At 35.5% G+C, this 13,910-nt stretch overlaps 1 protein-coding gene across 11 annotated transcripts in view; it reads right to left on the bottom strand.

The window, feature by feature from the left end:
* ABI3BP (ABI family member 3 binding protein) overlaps positions 1–13,910 on the bottom strand; it is a 137,013-nt gene that overhangs the window by 88,765 nt on the left and 34,338 nt on the right. For all 11 annotated transcript variants that reach the window (XM_084201445.1, XM_084201450.1, XM_084201454.1 and 8 more), the window contains exons 5-6: positions 7,638–7,819; positions 4,590–4,651 (exon numbers count right to left, since the gene is read on the bottom strand). In XM_084201445.1, coding sequence (XP_084057571.1) covers positions 4,590–4,651; positions 7,638–7,819 — 244 coding nt within the window. The remainder of the gene's footprint in view (positions 1–4,589; positions 4,652–7,637; positions 7,820–13,910) is intronic.

Here is a 13,910-nt window from a genome sequence, read left to right as displayed (position 1 = left end):
GAAAACCCAATTCTTTTTTCTCTTAAGGATCTCTGGAACACTGACTGGGGAGTAGTCCAGAATGCTGAAGAAAAGCTGATATTTAACCACAGCAAAACATGTGAAACATATGCAATTACAATTGGTCACAGGACACAAATATATTCTCAGGAACACTATATTTAGAATACAGACTATGCCAGAACCAGGTGCACATTTGTAAACCATCAGCACTCTTGGGTGCATAGCCTGACCAAAGTAGATTAGCTCAGAAAAATATTATTTAGTGGAATTGTTTCCAAAGCACAAGCGGCCAGCCACCCACATGATTCTTACATTTTTATGCTAAATACTTGGACTCTTATGCTCTTCATATCTCTTTGACCCAGATTACATCTTGCCTAAATGTGAATATCAAATTATATTGGTACCACAAAATAAAAAAAGGAATACATGAATGGACCCCACAATTATGAAAAGAAAACAGTTGATAACAAAGATAAGATTATGAACAAATTCTGAAAGCTTAATAATACACTCAAGTGATGAGAGAAGGTAGACGCTAACAACATAAAAATGCTACATACATTAAAAAGGGATTGTTTGAGTTATATTTGAGTTGCAAGAAAGAAAATAACTCTGACAATCACCTTCCATGCTAAATACATTCCACTGAAATCAGAACCAGATAATCCTAATTTTGCACTTTATGACATCTGGCCTACTTCATGTGAAAGAACACTTGCATGAGAAGTCAGCATTTGATGACAAAGTGCTAATCATTTACCTAAGGATAGCTATTTTTGTTCTCTTCTAAATACTTCTGAAAAGTTCTAAAAACAGTGGTTGGGTACACATTAAACACATACCAAAGTTTAGGAAGCTGGAAGAAGGCAAATTTCCACAAGTAAGATGGACCTTTCCTTGGGGAAATGGATGGAAACAACTAACTCTATGATTACTGTCTGCTACCTAATGACGGTTTTGCATTGGTGTGAACATGGCTCAATCATTGTCATTATATGAGGATAGAAATCATCTTTCCTTTTTTTCCCTTATTTACATTTCCATTTTGTTTTCTAGTGAAACAATTGCGTTGCAGATGATCTGCTTTTGAAGTAGCCCTCCTATTCATTTGACTAACAAATGGGATGGAATGCACTTGTTAGAAGAAGGTGATCAATTTATTGTATTTCTCCTCAGCAGCCTTACAACCAAATTAAAGCTCTGAAGTTGTAGTGAGTGCTTGTGTAACCTCTACTGTAGAACTTCTAATCTTAATTACTATTAGCCTTTTTACTAGGAAACAGTTCTTATATTGACAAGAGCATTCTTTCTTTGTTGACTAATAATGGATGGCTACAATGATAGCAGTATAAAAGCTCAAAATGCATTTAAATATATTAAAAATGTAGTTTTTCACTCAGGAAGGAATAATTGACATGAAATCCATGTTCCCAAGCTGCTATAATTAGACTGCTCACCTGCACAAATCAGTAATCACTGCACTTGAAATCCACACAAGCTGTCAAAGCTTTCTTCTCAGTTTCCACAAAGTGACTAATTTAGATATTCCTAGTAATATTTACTACTTAAACAAAATTTTTTGGAAATGTCAGCCCATCATCTGTAGGAATGGCACTATCAACCATCTTTTTCAGATAGGGAATGTAAAGCATATAGGTATTAGGAACATCAGTTATTTAAAGAACTGCTGCCATCATGGAAGAAGATGGCAAATAATGTATTCCTTATTTTCAGAGGAAAATGAGAGATGTAAATTATACCATAGGTCAGGCATCTCATTTCTTACCATATACATACAGCATATTCTTACAGGACTGCAAATCTCAAACGTTCTGTGGAACAGCACATGGTAACATTACTTTAAGAGACTTGTTCTTTCTTTCTGTGTTGTACTCTGATACTTCAAAAAGCCAAAAATAACTGGCATGCACATAAGAGACTCCTCAAGGAAGGATCATGGTCAGCCTGGACTGAATAAGGTTTGGAAGAATGTTTCCTTCTAGACTTTAACAAATGGTAGAAGCTGAGAGCCCTTTTTGGCTGGAAAACTGGGGAGGACCCCACCTTCCAGGCCGACATGAAACTAGAGGAACTTCACCAAAAGGAAGAGGAAATAAATTTCTACTGCTTTTTTTCTGCCCTACCACTACCCATTGTTTATGAAGGGAAGAAGAATGACCATTTCTAGAACACTCCTTTTCTTCCACTCTCTCCTTAGTTGCCGCTCATTCAGCCCTGGGAGCTTAGACAAACTTAAGGATGAAACTGCCAAAAGAAATACAAGATGATATGTGACTGATGTTGAAAGGGCAGAATGACTAGATGGGTTGGTAATGTTGTTTTAGTAAACAGCCTTTAAAAATGTCCTTGCAGAGAAGAGTTAGGACCATGTTGATATGAGTCAGTTGTGTCTTTGGAGCAAAATAAAGCACAAACAAATTTGGCCTAAATCACACTCATTCTGGCTTTGCATCAATGATCTGAATGCACCACGGCAACATACCCCACCTAGCACTGAGGAAACTCAAGGAACAATGTAAACTATCTGCTTTTTGGCTTTCTGTACCACGAAAACAAGAATGATAAGAGAACATTTAGAATAATCTATGGTATGTTTTCATGATATTTCTGTGGAGGGTGATAAAGCAGTACTGCTCTGGAGCTGAGCCCTGTGAAGATCACAAAAAAGACTAGATGTTGGCTCTAGTCCTCCTTTCATACTTGAGCTGTGCAAATATTTGGAGAACTGGTTTAGCTCATTTTCTCAGGACTTCTCCCGCATAAATAGAATCCCTACTTGCACAGAAGCAGCATAACAGTCAGGGTTCTGGCACACAGAGTTTGCTAAGAGGAGCAACTCCATAGCCCAGAGTGAATTCCCTGGTCTTGGGCTGTGCAGCTTTAAAGATGCTCGTGGGACCAAGAGGAAGAACAGTACAGTTGACTTCATCAACATAATGAGAGGAGCACCCTCCTGAATATCTAACCAACTGGATTTATATTGCTCACAAATAAAACCTTTTCTTGTGAACTCAAGACATAAGTATATTTCCAATAATGTAAGCATTCCACTGATCTAACTCTGTATGCAATGCAATTATTGAAGTATTACTGCCCTAACTGAATGGACATGGCCTCAAGTGGCACTGGGGAGGTTTAGATCAGATATCAGATATCAGATCAGACAGAAAGGGGTGTCAAGCATTGGAAATGACAGTCCAGGGAAATGGTAGGGAAATCATCATGCCTGGAAGTGTTAAAAATACGTGGATACAGCACTTGAGGACGTGGTTTAATGGTAAACATGGTGGTGGTGCTGGGTTAGCAGTTGGACTTGAGGAACTTAGATCTTTTCTAACCTCATTGATTCTATCATGCTGTGCATACCTAATTATTCCTAGAAGGAAATGTATTTAAAGGATTATGATTTGACTCCTGAAGGAATTCCAGGTCTGATAATTACAGATCATTTATAATATTCTGAAATATGAAAAACAATCAATGAGAAAACATGCATTACCATTTCCTACCATGAAAATATTTGGAAAATCTCAGACAGAAGAGAATTGTGGAGAATGGTTTATTCTTTTGTAATAATTAACACTCATGAGTTAATCCTCTAAAATCTCTAAAGTAAGAGGGATTTCTACAACTTTTCTTGGGAAGTTATCCCATAGTCTGCCTCAGGGATAGTAGCCTAAAAAGATACAGAACAAAAAAATCCTCCAGAAGATTAGATGCTTAAAATTGCACTTTGATGAAAAAAACAAGGAAAGGAAATATAAATAAACCAATTTAATCTCATAGTAGAACTGGCAAAGTCAGAAGTTAAGACTTAAATATCTCTTTTCCACTGTATTAAAACCCACTAGCTGGTTTGATCTAGAGAGCTTTCATTTATGCTTCAGGTCTTGGAAAAAAAAATCTGGGTACACGAATCCATAAACAAATGAAATCCATCCATGCTTGTTTGAGAATGTTTATGGAAAAAGTCAAGTGAGGGGGAAAAAGTCTTTATTTATAAAAATCAATTCTTTTAAATTAAATGGTAAAAATTTTACCATGCCACATAAAAGGATTTAATGGACAGCCTAGCAAACTTGATTAAATTGCCCTTTCCAGCTTCCTCTGGTTCTGCAAACACTTGCCTCACATATGGGAACTATCAGTGAATTCAGTGGGATGACTAATTTAGAAAACTTGAGTATATACAAAATTACTCTATAAAATCACATCACCATGTTATCCCAAAGTTAACTGATCACAACAAATATCACAGTTTAACAAACCTGACTTCTACAAAGGAATAAGCAACTTCTAAGTTTTGAATCTACAGCTGGAAACCATCAGATTTATCTTAGATAGAATGGAATAAGTGTATGTAATCATCTCAGTTACAGCCCTCAATTATTTTGTCCATCAACACATTTAAATATTTTCCACACAGTGCATTTAACGGACTGTCTTCTATATGGGCAGTTTGTGGCCTTGATAATTTCTTTCTCACTGAACACTAACAGAGAATAAAAAATTCAATCATATGAAATACGAATCAGGTTAAAAAAAGAGACAGTTTTGCATACCTGTGTTTGGGAATTGGGTACCAGCTTATACATATTCTGGAGTTGTCCATTTACTTTTTTACCTGTTTTGATAGAAAGAAAAATAAATTCACAGAATTAAGTTTTTGTTTTGTCCAAAGCAAAGCAAACCAAGTTTATTCACTTTTTGTCAGCTTGGAAAGTTAGAAGGCTTAATTAAAAGCCTGTATAAAAATACATCATGGAAAAATAGTTTTGTCCTGTGTCTCCAGATCCATTAATATATCTGCAAGGCCCTCTCTTCACATTTTGACAGCAAGGAAATGAAATGTATTCTTCTTGTTTTGCTTATGGTTTTGTTTTTCTCAGTGTATTAACAAACCCCCAGACTTAAACTCTGAATTTTTTTCTCTTAAATTTTCCTCTTAGTTTCTAAGTATTAGAAGTTTCTTGTGATGCAGCTGTTGAGTAAGTCAAGAAACAGTCCTGTTCAGCACCAACTCTATTCTACCATGCTGCTTCAAACTTTCTCTGTATCTTCCACCTTTACACTTTTCTGCTGCCCTTCCAACAATGGACGTGCAAACAAGAGTCAAGCTATGTCATCATATTTTTTTCAAATTCCACCCAAAACAGATGAGAAGTAGAAAAAAATTTCAACTCTAAATAAACATCAATTGAGATACATTTGAGTTGGAAACAAGTCTTTCAAAGTGCTTGATACTTCTAAATAACAGGACTTATAATTGGCCTAAATTCAAGGGAAAAGTGACAGAAGTTTCTCAATGACTTCATGAGAAAATCATGGCAAGACAGTCTGAAATAAGGTACTTTCATCTCTTCTGAAAAAAATCAGTTAAATAAATGCTGAACTTTTGCCATGCCTTTAATGTGTTTTCAAATCATGAATTAAAAGCAGATTCTCCTCCCAGCCCCTCCCAACATGTTTAGTATATAACAAAAAATCAGCCTGTGGATTCAACAAATCCAGGAACAAGCAAAAGAACTTTCAGTTTCTAGTAATTGATATATTCTTCAGTGGGAACAAGAACATTTACAGTGAAGGATGTTTGGTTTAAGTTGAGATGCTTCTCCTATATGAGAGGAACTGGACACAAACCAAGAAATTAGCACAGAGAAGAAGTGTCTGTTTGTGTTGATTGATAAACTTTACAGGCATCTGGTTGTACATTTATTATAAATATACACTCTCTGTTTACTGCCCACATTTTCTGTATCTACCTGCTATACACTAAAAATATGAGAGGCTTGAATTCAAAGGTGCTGACAATTTTCCAATTATAAGATTCTTTATTAGTAGACCAGAATGTAGACATGCAGGGTAATTAAAAACTACTGGGATTTAGCTGCTGCAGAAGCATCCACCGAATACACAAGTTTACACTGCAGATGAGAGAAATCTTATGTAAATGAAATATGAACTGTTAGAAGAAATAATCTTTCAACCAAACTCCATGGGTCTCCATAAACTTACAAGAATGATTCTCCTGACCTATTAATAAAGTAAAATGTCTATAAGAAACAACAGTTAGAAATACATTATATAGAAAGATAAAATTTGGTGATGTTTTCATCAGTCTTGAACAAGTAATAAACTACAAATACTTGCACTCATCACTCCCTCTTATTCTAATTGCTGAAATATATTTCATCGCTTGCTCTACAGATGATTTTAAGATATTTGAAATGCAGAAAAAAACCAGAAAAAAAACACTTGGTAGGATATCTGTAAGGCTGCAAAGCAGAGCTTTTTGTGGATCAGGTATAGGAAAAGGCTACCACCATTACCCTCTTTAAGGTGTGGTATAGCAATGGCATTATTCTGGACTGCTAAACCAGCTCCATGGACACTGGGCAGGTGCTTCAAAGTTACAGCTTTGTACTTTATAATTAAGGCCAACAAAGCTCTTTATTAGGGAGCATGAAGGTTTTCTCAGTGTTACAAGCCACCATACTGCTCCCCTCCCTTATCCTCAAGTATATTGAGCTCTGTAACTCACCTACAAGTCAAAACTGAAGTCCAAATTAAATTTCAGCTGGAAATCTCATATGAATAAGGCTCTCTAATGGGAATTCCCATTCTTTATATTTTGAGTCAAGCTAAAAATACTAAGCTCAGGCGTTTCCAGCATCTTCTGAGCAACATCATGTTTCAAAATACCTTTATGTAAATACTTGAGGAAAATAAATCAAATGGGATAATCTGTTAAGACCTCTCTTCTCATTACAAGGAGGAAAACTCTACTGATGCCTATTCCTTCTACTGGTATGAGTGATTCTTTCAGCAGTACATGCTTTTACAAGGGTTAATTTGACACCACTTTTCCTGCATTGTCTTGGGATTTCAGAGGAGAACCTTAAAATATGAATGACAGCCAGACAGAGGCGTTATACACTGCTCCATGAAAACAAAAACAAAAGCATACATGACACTGCATGCTTCAGACATGATCCATATAATACTTTGATTGTAAATTAACTTCAAATTCATCTTTTGAGTGGAGTCATAAAGGGCCCATTGAGGCAGGACAGGCCCTGACTAGCTTCAATGAAAATGCAGGTGTAAAAGAAGATTCAAATAACTCTAATAATTTCCATCACTCATGATGGAAAAGAAATTCAGTGGATTAGTTGGATGACGGTTAATGGATTAGTTCATTACTTGATCATCTTATTATACATGACCTGAGGAAAAAGCTTAGGATACAGTCAGAAGTATAAATAATAAATAATAATATAATAATAAAAAAATAAATAATATAATAATATAAATAAGTATAAATATACACTTGATGTGTATCTGTACCAAACACTGTTAGAATTCTATCAACCTGCAGCAGATTTTCTATTTGCAATGACCAGAAAGCCCCTTTCAGAAGACTAGGTAGCAGTTTTTCAAAACCAAAATATTTCTAGTTTCAGCAATTCATAAGAGAATTTTTAGGGGTATAACAGATGGCATTTAAACAATAAAAACTAGATCAGTAGCTTACTCTAATTAATATCAGAATAGAGATAAAATATTGTCAAAATCAGCAGCCATTTGATGAACTATTGTCAAATACTTACTAGAAAGAACTGTCTTGTGATTCAAAGTCTTGCTCCAAACACTATCCTCTGCATTGTCTTTAACTCCAAATTCATAAGGTGTGTTTGGCTTCAGATTGTCAATCACTGTCTCTGTAGCTGGGCAGAGCTGAAAAACCCATTTCTTGTCTTTACCTTTTTCTCTGTAGCGAACTGTATAGAACCTGCTCAGAGGAAAAAAAAAATAATAAATTGATCTATGCAAAGGAATTCACTACAACCATTTTTGTGAGAAAACAATAATGATAATGATAATGATAATGATAATGATAAGGATAAGGATAAGGATAAGGATAAGGATAAGGATGATAATACTAAAGATACTACCACTACTACTACTACTACTAGACTAGTGTTGTTCTATTGTTCTTGTTCTTTCTGGCTCTTTATGGTCACCAAATATCAGAAGAGCCATATTTATTCCACATATATGCACCCCATCATACAGACCCTGACATTAGGAATATTGTACAAAGAGCAAACACCCATTGTATGCAAGGTTTTAACCACTAAGTGTAAGCTCATTGTCCAAGCAGCTCCTGTAATTCCAACATATGCCAGAACCAGTCAACTGAATCATGAGTCTGCTAGTCAAGAAGCCTCTACTGATTTCTCAAAATCATCTCTATCCATCCAGTGAAAAGTGTTCCTGTCAAAATTAGTTCAAAAACGTTTTCCAGGGAAGACCAGTAATATCTCTGGTTTGTATAATATATTCCTCATTCAGAGATCCCATTATGTATTGCCCCCACTTCAAACAAAAGAATAAACCAAGACATTACTTCCAGCAGCTTCAATCAATAGCATGATGAATGCTAACAGATTGTGAAATTAGGAAACATTTCTACAGAAATTGCCCAATTCTGTCAAGGAGCACCACCCTGAAAAAGCATGATGGCAATGTTAACTAATCAAAAAAAAGGTAGTGGAAAGGGTGAGAGCTTCAGCACAAGAACTCCCCTGGCTGACATAATCTCATTTTCAACATGTGTGCTAAATCAGTACCACAATGGAGTGGAGTTTTCTTTTCTTGGAAAAGAAAATCTCAGAGAGATTTGGCATTTTTTTAATCCAAGTATTACTGAAAATTGTTACACATAACATAAATAACTCATATCCATCATCCATATCTATCTCACATTTACATCATCTGAAAAGGGACGAATTCAGTCCAATTGTATTTTGCCACACTTAAACAGAGCAACTTAATGCTTGCAAATCAAAGTTGTGAGATTTATTACAGGCATTATACAATTATATAGAGACAAAGGAATCTCTTCCTTAAAAAAGCCCAAACCAACCAAAAAATGGTTCTTAAACAACTGGAAATGTTTCAAAAGTCCAGACTAAAATTACTCAGTGGACCAAACCTAATACAGCCAATTCATAAAGCTGCTTCTGCTGAAGTTACAGAAGAGCACTCTCAGAGTACAGCTTACACGAAATGTGACTGTTGAGTAGACAGGAATTCCTACTTCACTATTAAAACACAACCTAAGACAAGGCAAGCGTCACTCATGGAATATATTTCCATACATAATGGTTCACTTTGTTTTCGTATTTTATCTCATAACTGTCAAATTTGTTTTCTTGGCATCAAAAATATAGATCTTCCTGGTAAACCAGGAGCTAAAATTCAGCTCATTCAGGCCCTTCACCAGGTTCAAGATCAATATTTGTGTTGGCTCACGTAACTTCATTAACTGTACTACTTTGAGTTCAAAACAAGATATAGTCTAACTTAAAACTTGAAAAGGAAAGAAAAAAAAACAGTAAGGGAAAGAAAAAAAAAGACAGATAAGTAGTGAATATCCTCTCTCAATTCTAGGACTACCAATTAATAATATGCCTCACTTCTGTGGGCTGTGATATAATCAAATGTCAAATAATAGACCTCCTTGTCAGTTAAACTGACGAAGAACATTTTAAACAATCCATTATTGGCAACATTAAAAGAAAGAAAAATTACTTTCCTTTATCCTCTTAATCTATTTGTATGTAGTCACAGAGACATTAACCAACAGAAAAAGCTTATTTGAACTCCCTGACACTGTCTTGCAAAGGCTTTAATAAACAAATTCAATCTTCAACACAAATGCCTCTTACTGGACCCCATACAGTCTTTTGGTGAGGGATTTGGAATAAGTATAGGCAGACATCAGATGTGAATTCAAGTGGGAATAGTCACCTTCTTCCCTTGCCTGAAAGAGGAATTTTCATTGGTTTTCATTTTCAGCCTTACCTTTTCCTACCTATTTTAATCCAGTGGGGTAGAAATAAAGTGTTTGTGTGTGATGGAAAAAAGAGAGCATCCTGTTTCAGTTCAGTTATTGAACAATCTAAAAGAGCAGCTGCATCAGAAATGAGGAGAAAAAAACCACTAAAAACTTGCTGATAGCAAATAGGCTTTTAAGTGTCTGTCCCCACTTGCTTCTAGGGGACAAAATGTTCTTCTTTTTAATGTTGTCTCCACACCTGGAAATGTCTTCACTCTAATACAAATTAAAATAGTAAGAACACGTGCACAGCAAAAAAAAGTCCCATCTTTCACTTAAATTCAAGACTCTTATAAAATCTGAAAAGAAGATTTTCATAATTTTTCCAAACTCTGCCATTAGAAAGAAAGAGAAGCATACAGCACAGAAGAAATGTGCTCTCAGCTCCAAGATTTCCAAGCCTATAAAAACTTCACCAAGGGTATAATTATTTCAGTGGAAACTTGCCATAGTGAGTACTAAAAACACTGACTGCGATGACAGAATTTCCTCACCCATTTCAATAAAAAGCAATAAAAATGAAGTTCCATTTAAGAATTTGCAGGTCACAATCATTTGACTATTAAAAATATCTAAACATCTACATGTGCTTTTGGGGAAATGCAATCATTTGTTTATAGAGTAAAAATTCAGAAATGCCAAGCTTTGTCATCAAAGAACAACAACTCATTGTTAAACCAGACCAAAAAACTGCCAAATAAAATGCAATTTCAGTGTCTGTCTGAGAACACTGTACTGATTGAATATTGTTGTCATTTTAATCTCTCCCTTTTTCGAACCTTTCTTTCATCAAAAATACAATCTCAAACAGTCAACACATGTAATTGAAGACATGAGTAAGCAGTAAGATCCAGTCACCACTCACAGCTATCAATCCCCTCGTGGCAGTGACATACATGCACAAAATGAGTGCAGCTGGCTGAACTGGAACCATTCAGCAGAACATCTTCATAGATCCCCTCCAGAACAACATAGGGCAGGCTGAAATAGAGTGCTGTCATACTTGCATAGAAGGGAAAGCTACACTACATGTTTCTCAAAGAAAACATTTCCCATTATCTCTGTGAGGGGAAAAAAGGAAAAGCTGATTGCTCACCACAGGGTTCTAAAAGATAATACACTGTGGAATCCTCCTAGGAATGCTATTCCCACCTGTGAATACTGGTTGATGTTTCAGCAGGGAGATGGCACACTCAGCTACACTTGGTGAGAAATTATTTCAGTCTAGATTCTCAGCAGGTATAAAGACCTAACAATATTTAACTTAATTTAACATTTCATTTTGATTAATTGATTTGTTTTGTGGTTTTGCGGGGGACATTATACCAGAAAAATGTTTATTGAATACTCTTGTATTTATATTTACAACAAATATCAATCAAATGATTGCAGGGGTTACTCTGTTTCTTTGCCAGCTAGCACTCTATAAAATATTTGAGCTCTTTTGCCAAACTCCATAAAAGTTAGTATCTCCCTTTCTCCCACTAACAGGCAATGCTTCACTCATTTCAACATACCACCAATGAGGCCACCCTAGGAACTGTAGAAAAATTTTACCTTCTCCCTTTTTACTAGACAGCTAAAACTCCAACAATTTAAAACAAAAGGTGTCATGAGCAGGTGAGAGGTTTTGTTGCACTCAGAAATAATCTCTGTAATAATGAGGGAAAAAAAAAAAAGCAAAATCAGCCACAGCAGAGGAATAAGGACCCTACATTCATCGAGAGAGACTCTCTCCATAGACTTTTGTGCAAAATCAGGGAATGCTTAGAGCCTACATTCTTAAAAATCTGTACCTTTGATGATATTTTTACTTTGCTTGCCTCCACATAAGATGTACACAAAACGTGGTGGCAGAAATAAAATAAGACCAAGTTCATAATTTAAAGGAAGCCACAAGGGCACAAGGTTACCCATAGGCCAACCACTGTAGTGATTACTGTAGCTGCAGAGTCAAGGTAGAAGACTCTCAGCCTGACACAGAAGGTTGTTTCTCTTCTATGTTCAGCTTACAAAGTTTGTTTTTTAAAACTCTACAATGCAAGGCAGTGCTCAGTTTAGAGACAGCCTTTTTGTTGCATTAGAAATCAAAATAAAATGACCATTTTAAAGAAAGAGCACAGAGAGTTTTTGCTTTTGAGATGAAGCAAATCTTATTCACTGTTAAAAGAAGTAGAATTCTAGGATGGATAGGCAAGACATGAAGTTTTCATCTATCAGTGTGAATGATATTGCTTTGCCAAGAATTCCAGTGTCATTTTTCCATTTTTTAACCAAATCTCACTTCAGCCAGATTCCCAGAACATAGTTGCACAGTCAACTATTCAGACACAAACAATTAAATACTGGAAATCTTTAAGGCAGATGGTTTTGTGAGATTTCAAGACTAGGTCAGTTTGTATAAATATCACGGATTTATTTGGAACCAGGTCCCACCAAAACTCCAAACAACTTAATCATGACTATTTTAGTCACACGTAACACTAAATAAACAATTAAACCTTGGAGATATAAGAACATTCCAGCTCTGTGATTTTGTCTTGCCAGGGAGAATAGATTATAAAGCTCATTTCGTTTTTGTTCAAAGAAATGTAATCAGAATTTTTTAAAAGAGACTATCAGCATACCAGGTATTTATTTATTTATAGTTAGATTTCATTAGAAGTGCAGCACCCATTTAATGCTAGAAAGCAATAAAAAGCATTGTTTGAACTATGATTTTTCATACACTGAGTGTTGCACAAATTGACCCATGAAGCTGATTATTTTGTTTCCTTTTTTACTGCTAAATTTACTTTAAAGTAACAGACACTGCCATATATAAAAAATGGAAAGAATGACACCAGTGATGGTTACCAGTTAGGTTTGCAAAGCATTTCTAGTTTAGTTTTGACTCTTACATGATCACTAAAACTCACTTCTACTTAAAACTTTTAGTAGGATGACTGAAATGAGGAGTGAGAGGCTCAGAAAAGGGAGAGACTGACCAGCAACAAATCCTTCAATTTAAACAAGCTTTTAGCAAGTACTCAAAAGCATCTGAAACTCAGGGAGTGTATTTGCAGCTGTATGATTTCCTTTAAGAAATTCTGCTATATTTAAAATACATTTTGTTCAACACTTGTAAGACAAAGTATGACTTAGTTGGCAGCTGCATAATGATGGAAGTTTGTGTTTAGGCACAGGAGGAGATAGGCACATTTCTTTCTGAATTTCAGATTTTAAAAACCCTTCTTTTACGCACTATACAACAAAAAGACTAAGTATGGACTCTTGTCTGGTTTTCCCTCACTGTTTTCCTTACACTTCTTTTTTAAAGCATCGGATTAAAACAAAATAAAACACAAAATCTCTGCTACTTGCAAGTACGACGTTAGGACATTTAAATCACAGGTAAAGCAATTAAAACAATGCCACTGTGAAATTGTCACAGCATTTAACTTAAAAAGGACATACCTTCAGGTTTTAAATTCCCATTTTTGCATGTATCTGAAAGTGTGCTTGTTTTTCTACACAATCCAGTCAATAGAATATTATATTTTACTGTATCTATAAAGTCTGCTTTAATCTAACATGGAAAATAATGGATTTTGTTCCATCCCCTGACTTTTCTTCCTAAAGAATTGAAAGTCAAAGTCTACTTTTTTCAACCCCCAGCTGCAAGGTGTTCTAATCAAAGCAAATTCAAAGAAAGAAAAATTTACAAAGTATTCTCTCTTTTTCAGACCTGGATGGAGAGTAAATGAAGCCCCAGTACTTTTATTTTGACAGATCTGTCCACTAATAGTTGTTTGAACACAGCTAGGCAGAGAGGAAACAAACCTCTAACTCTCTTGGAAATAATAAAAAGTGGAACTGAACATGGCTGTGCAGCAGGATATAGTGACTTTGCCATCTTCCCTCATCAGCTGTCTTCCACTGGTGTCAGAAAGCAGAGGATGCTGAGAAACGTTCCACCAACTGTGCTTTCTGGTGTAAT

This window comes from Fringilla coelebs (genome assembly GCF_963513975.1).
Source record: "Fringilla coelebs genome assembly, chromosome: 2".
Lineage (NCBI taxonomy): Eukaryota > Metazoa > Chordata > Aves > Passeriformes > Fringillidae > Fringilla > Fringilla coelebs.
The sequence above is the reverse complement of the archived record's forward strand: the minus strand, read 5'-3'. Positions and strand labels throughout refer to the sequence as shown.